General features: G+C 47.1%; 1 protein-coding gene across 1 annotated transcript in view; it reads right to left on the bottom strand.

Moving 5' to 3' along the window:
• Positions 1-21,290, bottom strand: part of LOC138542778 (serine-rich adhesin for platelets-like) — a 385,335-nt gene that overhangs the window by 232,046 nt on the left and 131,999 nt on the right. Inside the window, exons 17-20 of the mRNA XM_069641863.1 lie at positions 17,911-18,171; positions 16,323-16,583; positions 8,330-8,590; positions 2,626-2,886 (exon numbers count right to left, since the gene is read on the bottom strand). Coding sequence (XP_069497964.1) covers positions 2,626-2,886; positions 8,330-8,590; positions 16,323-16,583; positions 17,911-18,171 — 1,044 coding nt within the window. The remainder of the gene's footprint in view (positions 1-2,625; positions 2,887-8,329; positions 8,591-16,322; positions 16,584-17,910; positions 18,172-21,290) is intronic.

Genomic DNA, 21,290 nt, shown 5'->3' with positions numbered 1-21,290 from the left:
GTCAGGCAGAATGCCACACGCATTCTGATTGGCTCTCGCCGGGTCCTTACCCGGCTGAGAATCCTTTGATTCTCGGCCGGGATTCCAGCCGCCTTGTCCTCGGCGGGGGGGTGTGGCAGCCCCTCAGCCAATGAGGAGGCTCGAAGCGGGGCCATCCGCACTCCGAGCCTCCCCACGGCTGAGGGGCTGCCTCTGTCCCCTGCTGGGGACTCAGGTAAGCTTTTTTTTTTCTTTTTTTTCTTCCCTTTTTTTTCTTCCCTTCCCACCCTTCTCCCTGCCCTCCCCACCCCACTTACCTGCTTGCTCCTGCGTCCCCGATGGGGGATGATATCAGCCTCCAGCAGTGTGGAGACTCGGAGCGGGCCATCCACGCTACGCGCCTCCACACGGCTGGAAGCTTCCATCTTCCCCCGCCGGGGACGCAGGTACGTTTTTTTTTCTTCCCCTCCCTCCCAATCCCACTTACCTTCTGCTTCTTTTTCTTTTTCGGGAAGAACACACACTTCCCAGCACGTCCGCTCCCGATGGCCACCATGGAAAGGGAAAACGGACTCTGTTTTCCCGTTGCATGGCGGCCATTTTCTTGGTCGGTTCTTTTTTTTTCTGTCCCGAAACACTGCAGCGTTTCGGGACAGAAAAAAATGCTTTTAGTGCCCCGGTCACACACATAATGCGGGCCGGGGTACTAATAGCAATATGACCCTCACGGCGGGGGCATTACCGACTCAGGTAATACCCCAGTGCCTTCGTTAAGGCCCTCGATCTGCTCGGGCCTATAACTATGGGCCCCAAGGCATTACCTGAGTCGGTAATGCCCCCACCACTCGGGTCATATTGCTTAATTAACACCTGGCTCCAATAATAGGCTGAACCCACTGGTAATGGCACACTGGCTGAGAATGAGGGTGAAGTGGCCACTGCACCTGACCACAGCCATGCCCAGTGGCCTCTTTGTATGGCTTGTTGGTTCATTACCAATCCTCATATAGAGCCTCATGACAGGTTTGCCAGTCCGGAAACAAGGGTGGCGGTAAGCTCACTGGCACCCTTTTTTCCAGACCGGCAAACTACGGGTTTGCCTGTCGGAGTCGCTGTGCCCAACAGGTCTGACCCTGCCGGGCGCATCAGTCACAGTAAGCAAACCTGTCACAGAAGCGCCGGCAACGTTAACAATGGTGCTGGTGCTTCCGTGTCCCCACTCCTGTAGATCCCTATCGGACTCTATGAGAAAAGGGATTAACCTATTTACCGGCGCCTTACTTCCCGGCCGTCAGACTTGTAATGAGCCGGTGGTAATAGGAAGCCAGGCGCTGGTACATTTTTACAGGTCCGGCAGCAACCCGCCGATAGCACCGGCAGGGTTACCGCCAGAACCGTAATGAGGCCCATAGTCTTGGAGCTGCAAAAATCTAAAATAGAGTCACTCATCTTTGGTGTAAAAGGACAAACACATAACAAGTAACAAGTGCTATTTCATTTATCTGGGGAGGACCATCATTCCCCACAATAAAGTAAAAAGGCTTGGGATTGTGATAGATGATGCTCTCAATCTGTACCTGCAGATACATCTATTGGCTAAAATAGAGATTAATGATCAGGTGGATTCTCCATTTCATCACATGGAAAATCGTGCCATTGTTTTTGAGCAATGATAACCTATTGCTCCATTATGTCAACCTTCTCCATTAGGACTCCCCACGAATTTAGTAGCTAAACTACAACAGGTGCAGAATGTTTAGCCATGGATTTGAGGAAGATTGGCCATGGCTGTATGCCCTAGATTCATATCCATTGGTTGCCAGTTCAGGATCAGATTCTGACTGAAACTATAATATTCTTTTTTAGATGGCTAGTTAGAGAAGCACCAGCATATCTCAACAAGTTCCTCCAATGATGTATTCTAGATTATACCATATTGTACACGACATTTACAGCCATATCCCTGTTACTAGTAAGTGCCGTAAAATTAGGTGTTCCTGTCAGCCAATTTAATGGTACTGAATTCATGGACCTCAGGATGTTGAAGAGCTCAGCTGACACAGACGAGATTCGAACCTGTGTCCTGCAAGCTGAGCAAATATACCTGGTGAGGAAAGCTTAACTCGCTTTGCTATCTTGCTGTCTTTACAAGCATGAGACGGAAATCTACTGAGAGTACCTATGTCTAAGTTCCCCCAATTTGTAAAAACTGTATATAGAAGACTTTCCCTTTGGGGGGAAGAGGGTTGAATCATCTCCACTTCCTATTGGACCATACAAGTCTTGTGAGATATGAATTGCAGGAAAGATAACTCACTAACAAGTTGTTTGGCACATACTGTGTAACTATTAAGATAACAAACATCTCAGACAATTTCCCAGAGGTAATTTGGTGGGCATTACATAAACATCCTACATAAAAATCCTCATTTACATGTTCGTTATTTCACTCATTCACTAATTTACTCTGGCTCACACCAAAGTCCCATAGCCCAAATATTTTGCAAAACATTCCCCACAGGTTGGTTTTTATATGCATGCATTATGTGGACTAACCAGAGTAGGCCTTCAAAATGGGTACAGGGTTCTATGCAGATGTAATGATGGAGCACTGACTTCACCTTTTTATCTAGCAAATACACTTACCAGTCTGTAGAGCGGCGCTAGCACTCCCTGGGCTGGTACACTGTTGCCCGTGTGCTTTGAGAGTGATGTTGTAGTCCTGCCCGCACTGGAGCCCTTCGATATAGCACGTTGTGTCTGACGTGCTGCAGTCAAGCGTCTCAAGACTTGGCCCAGTCACAAGGGAAGAATAATTGACAGCTCCAAGCGTAATTGGCCATATCAGTGTTGCAGTTTCTGCTGTGCAGTTCAGCAAAGACTCCACACTACCGGGGATGCAGGGAGCTGAAGAGGAAATCATTATAATAAGTACCTCATCTCGCTGACAATCCATAATAGGTGCATTGTTTTAATCATCACCAGCAGACCACCCCAAAAAAGATGGTCTGGGCTGGGGAAGCAATCAGCGCCTCTCCAGATGCTTAAGCATTTGATTTCCATGCTGCTACACCATTGACTAGGCCAAGTAAGGCTGACTGAAGTTGGAGGCTGAATAGCTGGGCAGCTGCAAGTTGACCACTGTTAGTCTAGGTGAAAATGGCAAATAGTGGAAAAGGATGTATATTATTTAAATATAGCAGTGATACCAAACGTCCTGTACACTTCGGTCTAATGACAGCATTGCCTGCAGCCTTCCTTGTGTTAGATTTTCAAAGGGGAGGTCTCGACTGACAGAAGTGGTGTATGCGTGGGGCAGCTCCTCAAACTTAGCTGCGAGAACCATCCCATTGTTGGATACAACAGATGTATCCCTGCACCACAACCCTTATCAAAAGAGGAGTGTCCTTGAGCTGGAAGCAGTGGAGGCAAAACAGAACTTCTGCTCCTCCAACATCAACTGCATTCCGAACTCTGACAAATCCAAACCCAGCACCCACCTTGGGGCAGCCAATTACCACCAACAACAATGTCAAAAGCCTTGTAGGTCATTGGTGCCTTTATATGACCATTAACACCCAACTCAGTTCAGAATCCAGTAAATTCCACCACTACCTCGTCCCTTAGATTGAACTGAGAGGAATCACTATTGACTCCATAGTTGACTGTGTTATCTGTCTCTATTATGGCCTGCCTAAATATCCCATTATACGCCTCCAAGTGGCCCAGAACATGACTGCATGATTCATCGCTGAGAGGTAGGACTGAAACACAATCACACAGACTGTCAAATGTCTACCCTGGATTTCTATCAGCATAGACACGACTTCCAAGTCCATCTGCCCCACCCAAAAATCTATCCACTGAGAGGCTCCCAAACCTTGCTAGAAAAGACTGCAGTAATAGATCCTACTACACTCACCAGCCTCCTCTGCTCAAAACCCTCTCTACATCCTGCAAACCTGCTGTAAAATGGCGCCATCAATCAAATATACACCATTTATTTATATTTTTTATTGGGTATTTATAATGCGCCTATACAGCAATTGGGTTTCAAGGTGCAACAAAACAAAGGGGTGGGGGGGGACCAGGGATGGAAAAGTTACAAAATATGGCCCTACTAGACCTTTTGTCATTCAGATCGTGCAAGTGCAGTAACAAGAAATACTGTGGAGTGGGGAAGGTGGGTGGAAGTGCCAGTCAGAGCGGAATGCGCTAATACTAAGGATGGGAAGGGAATGCAGGTTGGAGTGGAGAGTGTGCAAGTGTTGGGAGGGGTGGAGAGGGAGAGGAGAGGGATAAGAGGGCCCTTGGGCTAGGTGGGTGCTAAGGGGAGGCCAGGTGGACAAGTGCCAGGAGAATGCAGGAAGTGGGGGTAATGAAGGTCCACATGCTAAGTGCGAGGACGGGGCTGGATGGGCTCAATAGGGGTGCAGTCCCTGACCGGTTAGTACAGAGGGAGGGAGTCCAGTAGGGCAAGTGTAGATTTGGGGGGGGGGCATGGTAGACCAACATGCTGTGGTAGTGGTTAGTGGGTAAAGGCTTATGAATGCGCTATGCACACTATAATTAATTGGTACAATTGAGCTGCTTTGTGTAAGTCAAGGCCAGGTCCCCACTCAGTGCCTGGAAAATTGGATATTCTATAGGATATGACACACAAATACGGACTCTTCCCAAAAATTCCAATCATATAAAGTAGTACATAATGTCCATGACTTAAACAATGAAAATTATTTAATGATAAGGTCCACAAGAAATCAGCCGACACGTGTTTCGACTACAAGTCGTTCTCAAGGCTAAACGATTGATATTGCAGAGGTTAAGGAGCTTAGATGCAAACAAGTTCAAATAATCAAGATTGGCTTCTTGATGGTAGTACCCATATTCGTATATAATTGGTAAGACGCAGATGCCTGATTATCAAAAGTGGTGTCCCCAATGGTCAGACGTGACGTGATGTTCTCTTGTTTTCAGGGCTTGATCCCTACATTGCCGGCTACTCTAGGGATCAAGCCCTGAAAACAAGAGAACATCACATCACGTCTGACCATTGGGGACACCACTTTTGATAATCAGGCATCTGCGTCTTACCAATTATATACGAATATGGATACTACCATCAAGAAGCCAATCTTGATTATTTGAACTTGTTTGCATCTAAGCTCCTTAACCTCTGCAATATCAATTGTTTAGCCTTGAGAACGACTTGTAGTCGAAACACGTGTCTGCTGATTTGTTGTGGACCTTATCATTAAATCATTTTCATTGTTCAAGTCATGGACATTATGTACTACTTTATATGATTGGAATCTTTGGGAAGAGTGCATATTTGTGTGTCATATCCTATACAACGTGCTGTAGTAGACTGGGTGAGGAGTGCCTGGTGCCCTTTATTAATCAGAAGGAATCAGAGGGGGACATTAGCAAGGGAGGGCGGGAGGAAGAAAAGAAAAGGAGGGTCTTGAGAGCTTCTGGCGCTTAAGGAGATGTGGCTCAAGCCTGGGAGGGGCTAGGAGGCCATTCCAGAGAGAGGCTCCTGCAGATGAGAATGATCTACCCCCCACTCACTGCTTGGTAAAGTGTCTGATCTGCAGAGTGTTGGAGCTAGAAGACTGATGCGTTCTAGCAGGGAGGTATTTAGTGAGAGAGTGTTGGATGTAGCAGGGTCCCAAGCCACAGAAAACCTTGTGGGTGATGCAGAGGGTCTTGAACTTGATCCTCGCAACAATCGCGAGCCAGTGGAGAGATTTTAGGGCTGGAGAGATGCGGCCCATGGGCTTGAGGCCAAGGATAGGCCCTGCAGCCCTATTCTGGATTAGTGAAGGGGGTGAAGGGAGGATTTTGGCAGATTGAGGAAGAGGCTGTTGCAGTAGTCCAGCCTAGAGAGAACCAGAGCTCTGGAGACATTGAGTTTCTGGGGGAAGGTGAGGTAAGGGGAATGCGTCTGAAGAGGTGCAGCTGTAAGTGTGCCATTTTGGCAAGATCCGCGATATGAGCAGAGAAGGAGAGTGAGGAGTTGAAGATGACACCAAGGATTTTTGCCTCACAAGAGGGTAAGGGGAGTGGGCCCATGGAAGGCAGTCAGAGAGTAGGAGGGAAGGAGAGAGCTGGCATCCCAATGAGAAGGATCTCAGTCTCACTGGCATTAAGGCAGAGATCGTGAGAAGCACACCATGCTGTCAGACAGTCAGGAATGAGAGAGGAAGAAGAGGAGGCAGTGGAAGGAAGCTTGAAGGAGAGCTGTGTGTCATTCACATAACACTGGAAGTGAGGAGAGAAGGCAGAGATCAAATGGGCTACAGGGGCAAGGTAGATGTTGAAGAGCCACAGGATAGCCAAGCATATAGTCCTGAGGGACGCTGCAGGTGGAGAGTGTGATGGGGAGAGAAAAGGGCCCAGTTGAACCTGGGATGGTCGGTCAGAGAGGAATGAGGTCAACCAGTCCAGTGCCAGGTCCATGATGCCAAGAGTATCACAGAGACGGGTGGCATGATTGACTGTATCAAAGGCAGAGGAAAGGTTAAGAAGGATGAGAAGGAAAGGAGAGTTGGTATCAAGATTTGAGAGCAAGTCTTCACGGGTGTTCAGGAGTGCAGTTTCCATGCCTGTGGCTGCTCTGAAGGAAGACTGGCGTTCATGGAGATAACCAACAGATTCCGTGTGGTGAATCAGCTGGGAGATCACCAGCTTCTCCAAGCGTTTACCCAGGAAGGGGGTAATGGAGATAGGCCGGTAGATAGCCGGACAGGAGGGTTCGGCAGAAGGCTTTTTGAGGAGAGGGTGCACAAGGGAGTGCTTGAGGGGTAGCAGGGTGGAGCCAGTGGCAAATGAGTAATTGCAGAAATCAGCAAAGGCTGGAGCAAGGGAGGCAATGTTGTCCTTGATAGTTATGGAGGAGCAGGGGAGCACCTGTTTGGAGGAGACATTCATAGAGAAGACTTGGCTAGAGACCTAAGTGGTATGGGTGAGAAAGAGGAGAGTAGGTGGGAAGGGGAAAGGTTGACCAAGGCAGGCCTGCGAGTGGGTGATGGAGAAGGGAGGGGTATAGAGGAGAATGAGGACAGGATATCCTGAGTTGTTGTTATCAAGTGAGAGGCCAATGCAGTGCAAAAGGTCAGGATGGCAGAGGAGAAGTGGAGACTGCAGTAGGATTGGCAAGCTCCTTGCAGATTTTGAACAGTTCAGCCATGTTGTTAGTGGCCCTAGAGATGCAGGCTTGGATAAAGGCCTTCTTCTTCGAGCGGAATGGAGAGTCTGTACTGCCTTTGGAGCAGGTGGCAGATCAGTCTGTCAAAGGATGTACTCGAATCCAGCAACTCTGCACTTGAGTTTCCGAGATTATATGTCGGAATCATACCAGCTGTTGCACTTGGAGGCAGGGTTCATACGGATCCCCATGACAGAGGCAAGGATGTCCAGAGTGTTGGAGTGTCAGAGATAGCGAGGTGAAGGTTAGCAGGGGCTGTGCCAGTGTGAGTGTCAGAAGCTGGAGTACGAGGAGGAATGAAAATGCTGCCAAAAGCAGCAACTGACACTCGCTTCATCGGTCGAATGAATGAAAAAGAGACTGGCAGTGTGGGCAGAGGCTTAGCTGGGGGACCCAAGAGATCCAGGTGAGAGGACAGGAGAGCATGGTCAGACCAGGAGACAGGTTTAATGAGAGGGTTGGAAATGGGGATGTCTGCTGAGATGAGAGCATCCAAGGTGTGTCTGGATGAGTGCGTCGGACCGGAGTGACGAACAGTGAGGGAAGGAGAGTCACAGAGGCAGCGGAAGAGTCCAGAGGCCGCATCAGGGGATCTCTTATCAGACACTGCCATGAGGTGATTCAGTTCACAAAGCTGTACTATAAAAGTTAACTCATTCATTTGGAATACATTCAAACCACAAACACAGAAATATCCCAGAAAAAATACCTTAGGGAGGGAAGCATTTTACTTGTTGGTGCATCACCTAAATATGAGATTCAGCCAATGGAAAAGAGCACAATGAACCTCATTCAAAATTGGGTCTGCTACCTGCCACTAAATAGGCCATAAATACAGCCAGCGGGTGACCGCTTAATATTTGCAAGATATTGCCAGCAATGCATTTAATACACTAATGATAAACTGTCAATTTTGATATGTTTCCTAGATACTGCAAAGGGATTTTTAGCAATGGAAATAAAGTAGACTTAAATTCAAAGTTATTGCATTTCAATGACTATAACAATGCCACATCTATCCAATTCCTAGTTGATTTCAACAGTTTGATGAATAAGAAGTCAAGATTATGAACTGTTATGCGAGAAGTTCAAATTGCCTTAGGGATGTCTTCATGTTCCCACTATAGCCATCATATTTACCAGTTGTAAGTTGTACAGGAGCACTGACTGCATTGTCGCAGTGCCCATTCTTGGCTGTGATGGTCGCTGTGTATGTACTGCCACACTGCAGGCTGTCAATCTCACAATTGTTAGCAGTTGTGTTGCATGTGCGTGTATCTCCGTCTGGTGATGTCACGGTGGAAAGATAACTCACAGCTCCTGAAGCCGGCGCCCATTGCATTGTTGCCGTGTTTGTATCGCAGTCTAGAAGAGTTTGGACGTTGCCTGGACTGCAAGGGACTGCGTGACAAAGAACAAAACTTTCATAAGTCTTAACTGCAACTGATATATTGTTACTTTCTACTTGTTTTAATGAATTATTTTGCAATTGTGATATCATTGTAGGTAATGGTTAATTACTTTCATTTTCAAAAATGTCTCCTCTACTAGTCGGAAATTCCTTAATATTAAAGGATTATCCACTGCAATTTCATTTACAAACCTGAAACCTTAATGAAAAAGAATTCCTAAATTGCAACGTTACAATGTATACAATGCATTGTTCCTCCAAGAGATATCCAGAAAAAGTCAAATTCAAAAACAAATGGGACAGGCAGAGTTTTTCCCGGATCAGAGGAGATCATATGCAAGTCTGTGTATATCAGGTACTACAATTATTTCATGTTAAGAAATAAGATGAAGGCAATCAATTTTAATTGCCCTGCCAAGTGTTAAAAATATGATTCCAGGCGTCAGTAGGTGTCATGAATGCTTCCCAAGACACCAGTCCAGTTGGTTAAAAAATGACCCACATGGAAAGCAATCCTATTTTGTTTTAAAGTAAATTGGATGGTCAAACAGGTAGCATTTTTTACTTTAGAGTTTGCTTGGTTAACGCAATGTTCATTGAAATGAATTCTATTGCTGATTTACTGGTGCCTCTTGCAGAAAATCACATTATTTTTCATGTTTTCCAATTTTTACAACATCGATGCTTAAAGAAATGAACAGATAACGTAATTGGGCCTGGTTCACAAGGAATTTCACTGTGATGGCTTCGATTATCTCAGATTTGACTATGGTCCCTTACACCTGATTAACAAAACCCAAAACTGCAGCAAATCTGGAGATGCCTTAAACATAAACATATTTGCTCAACTTCAGACATGATTCCCACAGATTTGCTGAAGAGCCTATCAGAGATGATCCAAGCATGCACAGATTTGCTCAACTTCAGACATGATTCCCACAGACTTGCTGAAGAGCCTATCAGAGATGATCCAAGCATGCACAGATTTGCTGAACTTCAGACATGATTCCCACAGATTTGCTGAAGAGCCTATCAGAGATGATCCAAGCATGCACAGATTTGCTCAACTTCAGACATGATTCCCACAGATTTGCTGAAGAGCCTATCAGAGATGATCCAAGCATGCACAGATTTGCTGAACTTCAGACATGATTCCCACAGATTTGATGAAGAGCCTATCAGAGATGATCCAAGCATGTACAGATTTGCTCTCGGTTTAGGCTTCGTGAATCAGTGATAAGGATCCGAGATGCTCACAGGAATTTCCCGTTTTGCTCATGCGCAAATATTTGAGAATCAGGTACCGTGTTTTAGGTCCCAATCCAGCGCAATCAGAGAGAGACATATCTCTTGATTGAATCAAACAAATACAGCCTAAAAAATGGCCATGTTTTGGAGATTGTGGGGCAGCATTAGCAAAGTGAACCATGTGTCTCCAAGCTGTTCAGGTCAAGTTCTTTCCTCATTAAAACCATATTCCTCGCTTTGATATGATTGCTAGAAATCCATTGGATTTAAGCTATATTTCCACGACGGTCATTATATGTGCATCATGGAAGAAAGATGAAAATCTTGCATGAAAATGCAACAAGCTAAATTCTGATGCAGGGAAGGTTCCCATGTAGTAGACAACTAATGTTGGTAAATTTATGGCAAAAAACTCCAGCAAGAACACAGGTGAAAGGTAAGCAAATCAAAGTGATTGCTTAATGGTTGCAAACAAGGGATTTTATTTAATTCCGAAATAACTATTTTCATTGCTGGATTAACATAAGCATGTTTGAAAAAACATCCTTTTAAGTATATAAAAAAACGTTTGGTAATTGACTTGTTTCATGCGTCTTTATTTGTAAGTTCCCTTGTAGAAATGAGAGAACCCTTTTAATTATCCTCATTTTTCTCGTTAGCACATTTTGTCACCCTTTCCCCCCCCCCCCATTTTGGTGCTAAACTGTGCTGCATGGGAAAGAGGGGAATAGGGGTTGTATTTCTTTGCAAAACAGGCTTGTTGCCCTTTACATCACTACAAATCAAGACCCTTTACCCCTTTTCTCTGCCACGACCCATAATCGCACAACACCATTTCAGGGAGTTCCTGGGATACAAAGGGATTGGTGTGGAGGGGCTCACAGTAAAAGGCGCATGGCACAATGTTTGTGAGTTGAGGACCTCTGCTCAGACATCAATAGCAGAATACCAAACATATTTCCATGATCAGCTTCCATTCGCTGCTATGCTGTCAACACATACCTACTTAGCAAGGCTTGCTTCCTCAGGCCAATGTTATGTTATGTTACAGTGCATTTGTATAGTGCCTTATATACCATTGGTAAGATCTCAAAGCGCTGTGGGTTGAACGCCCTTGGGGACTGTAGTCCAGAGTAGAGTAGCAGAGCGTGCTTGGGTGCTGTAAGGAAGGCATGGTATCGAGCAGTGGACACAGAAACAATGGATAAAAGTTTCGAAAACCTTTATTTAGTATTTTGGTTGGGTTGATAGAATTCCTAACTGGCCCTAACTCTAGAATGAGAGTAGTCTCCACCCTTAAACAAAACACAGACAAGTCCAAGTCAGTCTAGTCAAAATAAAAAGGCCTATACTAAAGAAAAACGAACCATGCCCTCCTTCTCAAAATGACAAATGTGTTAAGGGAATACAAAAGGAAAACAGTGTCTCAAAAGAAATGTCAGAATGCCTTAAGTAACAACTCCCTTCCCCTCGTTCAGCCCCACAGGGTCTAGAGGATTTCTTTAAATGTAAAGGTGGATTGCACAGTTCTAGCAGTCTTGCACACTTGGGCTTACTGGTACAATTCAATAATTCAATCTTGGGCTTTCAACTTCTGATAGTTCAATCACTTCCGTAGGCTTTGTCCGCCTTGTCATCAATACTCTGTTCACATTCACTTTCCCAATGTCTCCAATGTCTCACAGTTCTGCACAGGCTTCCCTCTGCCAGGCTCAAGTCGGTCTTCTTTGTGGTGGTTCCCTTCCCCACGTTTTATCTTAGTTAACTTTTCACTGTCGAAGACTTTCGAACCTGCAAGGATTTTACATAGACCTCTGCATGACCACTTCGACCTCTCTTTCAACAACTCCAATTCACAATATTCCTCATCTTGTAACACCAATGCCTCTTGATACTTGTAGTTCTTAATCTCTTTAGTTTGCCTTCTTGGCATATTCAAAGTTTAAATACATCGCTTTCATTTTGTTCAACTTTCTTTCTTTATCGCGGTTACTTTCTTTCCCTTGGTTCCTGCCGTAATATCTTTCAACTCTCATAAAATTTCACAGAGACTTTCGAATGTGTGACTTTGCCTTACAGGACCACTCTGTTACTTTGTATCCTTTCCTTTTACAATTTAGCAATTGTCCTTCTCATTCACATTTTATTGGGACACGCACAACCTTCAACTTTCGCTTTACAGTCAATTTTACTTTTAACACAAACCAAACTTTTGTTGCCCTTGATAACTCACTGGTCGTGTTAATTGGTGTTCTTTCATCATATTCATGCAGCAGTCAAGGCTGTTACCAATGCCTCCTATGCTCCCCCAACTCTGCCGTTCACGTGGGCGGGTCGAAAGCCGCTTTCATGCAACTTAAAGGTTTCTTTCCTCCGATCACTCGGGTTCCCGAAAGTGTGGATTTCTCGCCTGGCTCTCTCAATCCTTAAAATTGTCGATCAGCCTGTTTGCCTTCCAACTTCCACAGGTAGGAAACTAAAGGGTAAGCCTTTTCTGGCAGGGACTATGGGTAATTCAATTGTAGTATAACAATAGGTGTGCTGCCCTAGTGTGTTCAACATGGATCATTCTTGCATGGTTTTGAGTCAATTATTTGTGCGGTACTTGAATACCAGTTACCTTCCTAGATCTACTCCTAGTGTTTACATGTGTACAGGAGTACAAAACAATGTTTGTGGTACTTCTTATGGCCTTTTTTAATTTGGCTGATTTTATTACTTTTTTTCAATTTTTCAATCGATCTTTTAAGCATCTCAATAACTGATGCTTGAGTTGCTTTCTAATACTTAATGCAGTTGGTAAGACAGTGTTTTTGTATCAACATACTGTAACAAAATGTTATTGAACTACATTTGCGAAATAAGCAGTACCAATAAATCTGAGTGTTGTAACAAATATAGATACAAATAGTAATTTTGTCAATTCATTATTCATCTTGTCAAGAGCATGTCTGACCAATCCTTGGTAAATAGTCATTTTTTCAATTCATTATTCATCTAGACAAGACCCTGGGGGTCATTCCGAGTTTGGAGGTAGCGATGGTGCTATTAGCACCATGGCTGCCTCCAAACCCGGGTCCCGGTCCAGTCTGGTTGAATGGGGACTTACTGGGTCATTCGACCTTGGAGGACCCGGTAAATCACCATTCAGTAAACCAATCCTCATTCCCATTGGAGCCCCCATAGGGCTCAATGGAAATGGGCAAGGCACTAATTACGGGCCTGCAAATAGCGGGCCCGTTATGAGTGCCCTGGGTTCTGGTCCCTTAGCGGGACCCGCAAAGGACGTGTGGTCAGACCACACGTCCTTTGCGGGTCCCGCTAAGGGAACTCAGAATAGGGTGGTAAGGATTTACCGGCACCGGCATCCTTACTGGTGCCGGTAAACCCTTACCGCCCAACTCAGAATGAGGCCCCATGTCTTGACCAATCCTTGGTCGATGTCACTATTAATAGTATGGAACGTGGTTAGCTGATAAGGGTGTTGTGGTTAGTTCTAGTCCATAGATGTTTCGGCTGGTGGTGTGGGCGCTTTTGACTGGGCCTTGGATTGGTTGGCTCTTGTCTGTCTTCTCGTGTCTGTGGCAGGGCGATAGTCAGGGGAATGGAGGGCTGAGATCTCTTCCACTAGGTGTTTTCTAAGACAACTGTTGTGCACTAATGTTTCACTTAATAGTGCGTGGACCTCCTGTCTGATTTGCGGCACTGCGGAGTAAATAATGTGTCTTCCAGCATTCGCTAAACATTTGGAGGTTCATGTGCCTTTGGTGGTCTGCTTGCATCCCTTTCTATGTGTGTTGCTCTTGGATATAGGGCCTCATTACGATCTTGGCGGTAGCCATGCCACTATTGGCCAAAATCGGGTCCGGGTCTGGGTTCCCAGAGTGGCGAATTACCGGCCCATTCTGAGTTCGGAGGGCCCGGTAATTCCTCCCTCCAGGAACCCGGGTCCGCACCTTCCCCATTCCCATTTCAGCCCCCATAGGGCTGAATGGGAATGGGGGAGGGAGCAAACAACAGGCCGATTGCGAGCGGCCCGTTGTTTGCTCCCTCTTCCCCTCGCGGGACCCGGTAAGCACGCCTGGTTTGACCAGGCGTTACTTACGGGGTCCCGCGAGGGGAGCTTGTAATGAGGGGGAACGGGTTTAACGGGTCCGCCTCCTTTAGCGGGTCCCATTAACCTGTTCCGCCTAATTTGTAATGAGGCCCATAGCCTGGTGGGAGGCGTCCTGCTGAGACTCCTCTGTGTAATTTGGTGTCTCTGTGGTAACTCGAGTAGTGTTGCTACACTATTCGAGTTACCATGATTAGTGGTAACAAGACAAATGATTTACATCCAAATGCCGCAAATTGTCACCCTACCTAAGGTGTACAGCAGATCCATGATAGCTTGAGAATATAAAAATAAATTAGTCATCTTCTTTGTTACAAACAATTGAACAAGGCATACTGACTCGATATTAGATTCTATTTTTTTTGTGAATTAATGTTATTGACTATGAGTGGTGCAGCACATCGTGCTATGTTGATTTTTGATCTGGGTCAAAACAGTTTTTGAAGAATAACATGAAAGAAAGTTTTGTATTTTTTCAAGGTGCAAATAGGAGTTCGTGAAAACATGGTAAATGAAGAAGCAATAGAAAGAATCTGGGGTCCAGGCGGTCAGCGGGGGAAAACAGACACATAGCACTAGTCGCAAGGTCCTTATAGCCACTGTCGCAAGCAATATTATGTGACAGAAACCATTAACGAGCAGGATGAAAAACGTTCGGAAATAATTATACTCTGGGTACCAGAGTAAGGGGTGAGATTGGCAGTAGATTCAGTGCTCAAGTGGCCTTTGGCTCATACTAGACCCACTGACTGCTCCACGGGATCCCATCTGTACCTGAAGATCATGACATTGGACTGGATTTGGTGGCACTCGTCTGATAGGTTCCTGCACTTCATCAATCTGTCAACACCCGTGTAAAATCTTCCTAATTCCAAGGGACCCCCAGACGTGTAGAGCTCCCTGTTTGCCAAGCTTTGCTCAAAAATGGATTTGTGATCATTATGCAGGCTCCAATGGGCATATGCAGAATATGCCAACTTTATAGAGAGGCCTTGAGGGTCACTCATGCATTGCTCACCCTCCTATTACCTGCACTCCACAAATCTGCACGATTTGCATTGCTCCTCCCACCTCACCAACAGGAAGAAATGCACTGTGAACCCACCACATTGAGGGCTATCACGTTAGAACTGGAAACAAGAACAGTTCCCTTTTATTTAACTTTTTTGTAATAGGGCCTCATTACGACCCTGGCGGAAGACCATGGTGCTAATAGCACCATGGCCCATGCTGGTAATTTACCGACTCCGCCATGGAGAAAGGGGGAATTACCACCCCATTACAAGGTTGGCAGGGCGGTAATTCCCCCTTCCTCCATGGCCCTTCCCCATTCCCATTTTTGCCCCATAGGGCTCAATGGGAATGGGGAAGGCGCTAAGTACGGTGCCGCAAATTGCGGTACCGTACTTAGCACCAAGGTCCCTTTGCGGGTCCCTACTTTAACGGCTGGTCTACACCAGCCATTAAGGTTGGGTCCCGCAAAGGGACCTCGTAATCAGGCGCTAATGGGTTAACGGCGCCGCTGCCTTTTACGGCGCCGTTAACCCATTAGCGCCAGGGTTGTAATGAGGCCCATAATAGTGTTTAATAGCGTAGGTAAGTTTATTTACCCCAATAGAGATGACAGTTGTGATTTGTGATGAGTTTCAAAGACAAGCACTTCATCTTATTTGCATTACTCAGCCAAAGTGAAGAAATGCATTGCACTTTTGATTTCCCCTGTAATAGGATTTCAGTACTGCTTAATGCACTAGAGTGCCGTGTGATCTTGGGCCAAACTGTTATGAGAACGTGTTTTCACTAGCAGTGATTTTCTTGACAAATTGAAATCTGAATAATGAATATATGAAGTGATTGCGCAAACACAATTATCTGGACTTACAATGAACCCAATTGTAAACACTTCTATATTAATGCATGACTTTTGTTTAGAAATGAGAAATGAGAATTTGGCCTATCCCTACCAATACAATGCATACCTGACTCCAAAGAACTGGATGTGGCAACACGGGCTATATACAATTCTAGGTTGCGAAATATGCAAACATTAGGAGGTGACAGGAGGTCAAAGCTCTGCAGCTAGCAGGCCTCAGCATACGGAAATGAAAGACTTGCTTTGCATGAAAAAAGGATAAACACTTAATTGATGCCCCTGAAATGGTTTTCTTGTTTTTTCGTGGGCCAAACCAGCGAGTCGCGGGTCAGTTGACAGCTCTGATATTCATCTAGGCTTGACTTGCACTAGGGCTGCCCACTGACCTGACAGGTCTCACATTTAGCCACCCAAATCCTACATCATGTACTTTTTGGGCTGTAAAGTTGTAGCATCAATCAAGGAGCCCTCATGCACGAAGACCTACCGTTCTGCAGTTGCACAGTGTTACTGGGTGGACCGGTGTAGCTGCTACCAACCGCTGTGACCGACACGCTGTAGTTCCGGCCGCAAAGAAGGCCGCTGAGGTCACAGGTCAGGCTGGAAGTGTTGCAAGTGTGCATGGTTCCTCCTGGCCCACTTGCTGTGGCAGTGTAAGACAAAGCTCCTGCAGCCGCATCCCATAACACCTCAGCATTTTTTGTGGTACAGTCAACGATGGCCACAACGTTACTGGGCGCGCAAGGAGCTGAAAAGAACCCAAGGAAAGAGTAAGAAACAAGTTACACAGCACCATTTCGTGCGCAGCACGGGGTTGCTATGCTGGATTTCTTTTGCTATGCTGCTGTATGCTGTGTTTTACTATGTGTTCTTACCTCATACCATGATACGTAATGATGTGTTTTATTACGCTATCTGGTCATGCTATGCTAGGTCACGTGATGTCATGCTTTTCGTGTACATTGAAGGTCTCTGTGTGTTGTTTTAATATGCATTGTGGCTGAAACGTTCCAATGGAAAATATGTGGTAGAAATGTAATCATTCACTTTTATTGGTGGTGGGGGTCTTTATTTGGACGTAGGCGCTCCCAACTCATCTATACATAAGCCTCCTCGTTGTGTCTTTCAATTTCGATTGACTGAGTTTTGCTTATTTTCAGTTCATTATTGTTTGTTTTAACGACAGAAAGCCGTGAATTGCCAACCAAACTGCAATGTCCCTATACACTGCATTTGTCCTGCAAAGCCAGACTCCCTGATAACCGGAACTGCGCCACACTGCGCACTCATTTACAAACCAATGTTATTCCCAGAATGCGCGGAGACCGGAATCGCATGCACGAAAACACTGAGGCTTCCGAATGAAGAGACATCCCACCAGGCCCTGCAGGCAAACATTCCCAGATGCCTCCAGCACTAGGTCTTGCGACCAGGGCTGTTGCTAGTTCTGGAAAAGATCAGGGGCTAAGCTAATGTCGGGACTGGCAGGATTCGGGGCTAGTTATAGCCTTTTGGTTGTAGTCCCTGAGCTTCTATCCGGGGCTACAACCAAATGACCCAGGGCAGGGCTATAGCCCCCTCAGTGCCCCCCCCCCCCAGCGACGCCTCTGCTTGCGACCATCAGAAGAGTTTGTGTACATTAGGGAGCACGGATTTACGAGGTTTGCTTAAATTATTTTGGTCGAATTACGTTTCGCTGACTTTTTTTGTAACCGATTTTACCATTTCTTTATCTTCAAAAAGCAGTGGAAATCTCACTTAAATCGCCCTGACCCCTGCCCCAGCCCCCCCCCACACCCACTTATCCACTCACCTTCCTTTTCTATATACTTAAACCAAAGCCATGTATTTGTTTAACGGTAATAAAAATAAATGATTACAATGTGGCAAATTGTAATTCGGAAAAAGTGGGTAATACTTGCTGGCTCTATAGGGACCACCTGCCCCATCACCCAGGTCAGCCACTGTAGTGTCACCTGGGTTACATTTATCAAAGCTGCACACCCTGTCTGGTGAGTGCCTCGCTTGAGTAGCAAAGCAAAGAAGAACCCCCCCCCTTGTCACCCCAGACCCACCTGTTTCCAGGGCCTCCGGTGACTGGAAGAGGCTGCTGCACGCGCCATTCAGGGCTAGGACCGTCACGTTGTAGCGCTGGCCACACTGCATGCCGCCGACGCTGCAGCTGGTGTTTGCAGTCAGGCAGGAGTATTCTTCCCCGCCAGCTCCGGTCAGATATGAGATGTAGCTCACGGCTCCGGGTGCGCTATCCCACATGAGCGCTGCATCGTTGCTTGGCAAATCCAGAAGCGTCACCACATTCGCTGAGCTGCAGGGCACTGCGTGAAGGGGATCAACGGGGATACATGTTTACAGAGAATGATAGCGATCGGTCGATTTCTAGTACAGCGCGGGTATAGATCCAGGGCCTGATGCACACAGTTCTGCACTGGAGTGAATGTAGCGATGCCCCGAGGTCTCCCAGCTCAACACATGTAGGGATGCCGCGGGGTCTCCCAGCTCTATACTTGTAGGGATGCCGCGGGGTCTCCCAGCTCTACACATGTAGGGATGCCGCGGGGTCTCCCAGCTCAACACATGTAGGGATGCCCCGGGGTCTGCCAGCTCTACACATGTAGGGATGCCCCGGGGTCTCCCAGCTCTACACATGTAGGGATGCCCCGAGGTCTCCCAGCTCAACACATGTAGGGATGCCGCGGGCTCTCCCAACTCTACACTTGTAGGGATGCCGCGGGGTCTTCCAGCTCTACACATGTAGGGATGCCGCGGGGTCTCCCAGCTCTAAACGTGTAGGGATGCTGCGGGGTCTCCCAGCTCTACAGATGTAGGGATGCCGCGGGATCTCCCAGCTCTACACATGTAGGGATGCCGCGGGGTCTCCCAGCTCAACACATGTAGGGATGCCCCGGGGTCTCCCAGCTCTACACATGTAGGGATGCCGCGGGGTCTCCCAGCTCTACACATGTAGGGATGCCGCGGGGTCTCCCAGCTCAACACATGTAGGGATGCCCCGGGGTCTCCCAGCTCAACACATGTAGGGATGCCCCGGGGTCTCCCAGCTCTACACATGTAGGGATGCCGCGGGGTCTCCCAGCTCTACACTTGTAGGGATGCCGCGGGGTCTCCCACCTCTACACATGTAGGGATGCCGCGGGGTCTCCCAGCTCAACACATGTAGGGATGCCCCGGGGTCTCCCAGCTCTACACATGTAGGGATGCCCCGGGGTCTCCCAGCTCTACACATGTAGGGATGCCCTGAGGTCTCCCAGCTCAACACATGTAGGGATGCCGCGGGGTCTCCCAACTCTACACTTGTAGGGATGCCGCGGGGTCTCCCAGCTCTACACATGTAGGGATGCCGTGGGGTCTCCCAGCTCTAAACGTGTAGGGATGCCGCAGGGTCTCCCAGCTCTACACATGAAGGGATGCCGCGGGGTCTCCCAGCTCTACACATGTAGGGATGCCGCGGGGTCTCCCAGCTCAACACATGTAGGGATGCCCCGGGGTCTTCCAGCTCTACACATGTAGGGATGCCGCGGGGTCTCCCAGCTCTAAACATGTAGGGATGCCGCGGGGTCTCCCAGCTCAACACATGTAGGGATGCCCCGGGGTCTCCCAGCTCTACACATGTAGGGATGCCGCGGGGTCTCCCAGCTCTACACATGTAGGGATGCCGCGGGGTCTCCCAGCTCTACACATGTAGGGATGCCGCGGGGTCTCCCAGCTCAACACACGTAGGGATGCCGCGGGGTCTCCCAGCTCTACACATGTAGGGATGCTGCGGGGTCTCCCAGCTCTACACTTGTAGGGATGCCGCGGGGTCTCCCAGCTCTACACATGTAGGGATGCCCCGGGGTCTCCCAGCTCAACACATGTAGGGATGCCACGGGGTCTCCCAGCTCTACACATGTAGGGATGCCGCAGGGTCTCCCAGCTCTACACATCTAGGGATGCCGTGGGGTCTCCCAGCTCAACACATGTAGGGATGCCCCGGGGTCTTCCAGCTCTACACATGTAGGGATGTCCGGGGTCTCCCAGCTCTACACATGTAGCGATGCCCCGGGGTCTCCCAGCTCTACACATGTAGAGATGCCCCGGGGTCTCCCAGCTCTACACATGCAGGGATGCCGTGTGGTCTCCCAGCTCTACACTTGTAGGGATGCCCCGATGTCTCCCAGCTCAACACATGTAGGGATGCCCTGGGGTCTCCCAGCTCTACACATGTAGGGATGCCCCGGGGTCTCCCAGCTCCACACACAAACACAAAGCCCAGAACTAGTGGAAACCTGGATATGCTGATTGCAGTTATTGCAGCTTGTTGAAACCTAATTTATAAAGATGTGCTCGAAGCAGGCAACTCCAGATCTGGTCCCGCTTCAGGCTATGTGAATCTGTTATACAGTGCAAATCTGAGATGCACAGGCATCTTTTCATTTGTCCAAATCTTTGCGATGTACGCCGATCGACTACACGTTGCAAAGTAATACAATTGCTCCAGCCAGCCTGCCTGTAGTCAACATTTACTGGCCGGCTTGGGCAGTCCTCTGTTCCTTGCCTTATCTCATTTACATATATGATATTAATGTAGTCCCCCTACCCTTACTCGCTTTGCTGTATCACCCTTACCCTTCTGGATATGTCTTCTTGCTCCCTAGCTTTCTTTCGGCCTATATTTAGCAATGTATATACATAGACTTGGCTCATTCTGGGAAATGAAGCCCCGCAAACAGACACAGTGGACTCGAGTAGGGTTGTCCAGCTCCAGGCCTCGAGGGCTGGATCCATGATGGGTTTTCAGGATACCCAGCATTAATATTCATGAGATAAATGTGCATACCATGATGCTAAATCTATGCACATTTTTCCTCATGAATATTAATTAGGGATATCCTGAAATCCGGTCCGGATTCCGGCCCTTGAATTCCGGAGTTGGACAACCAGTGTCTGTGTCAAGAAGAGGTTAAGCAGTCAATATGTATGTACTCTCCAGTTTTAGTTTTTATGTAGCGCTTCATGCAGCATATCGCACAGTTCTAAGTGCTGCAGTTATAAGGCCAAGGGTCCGATTCATAGAATTATTTGCATGATTAAAGTGGCTTTCCACTGCTAAAATGTGACTTTGCACTGCCGACACAAACCCTGATTCATGGATCTGTGCAAAGTGTATTTTCACAGTGCAAAGTCATTTTGTACTACAAAAATGACTTTGTACTGACTTTGCACTGCAAAAATACACTTTGCACAGATCCATGAATCAGGGTTTGTGTCGGCAGTGCAAAGTTACTTTTCAGCAGTGCAAAGCCACTTTAACCATGCAGATAAATCCATGAAAAGTGCCCTTAGTGTCACCAATTCTAGTGGTTATCATTTTAACCACCTCAGAATTATGTTGAGTCGAGTCAGCCAACGTGGGATTTGAGCTAGCTAACTGCAAGTT

This window comes from Ambystoma mexicanum, chromosome 1q (assembly GCF_040938575.1).
Source record: "Ambystoma mexicanum isolate Mex_15411 chromosome 1q, UKY_AmexF1_1, whole genome shotgun sequence".
Lineage (NCBI taxonomy): Eukaryota > Metazoa > Chordata > Amphibia > Caudata > Ambystomatidae > Ambystoma > Ambystoma mexicanum.
Note: the sequence above shows the minus strand (reverse complement) of the source record. Positions and strands in the feature narration are given on the sequence as shown.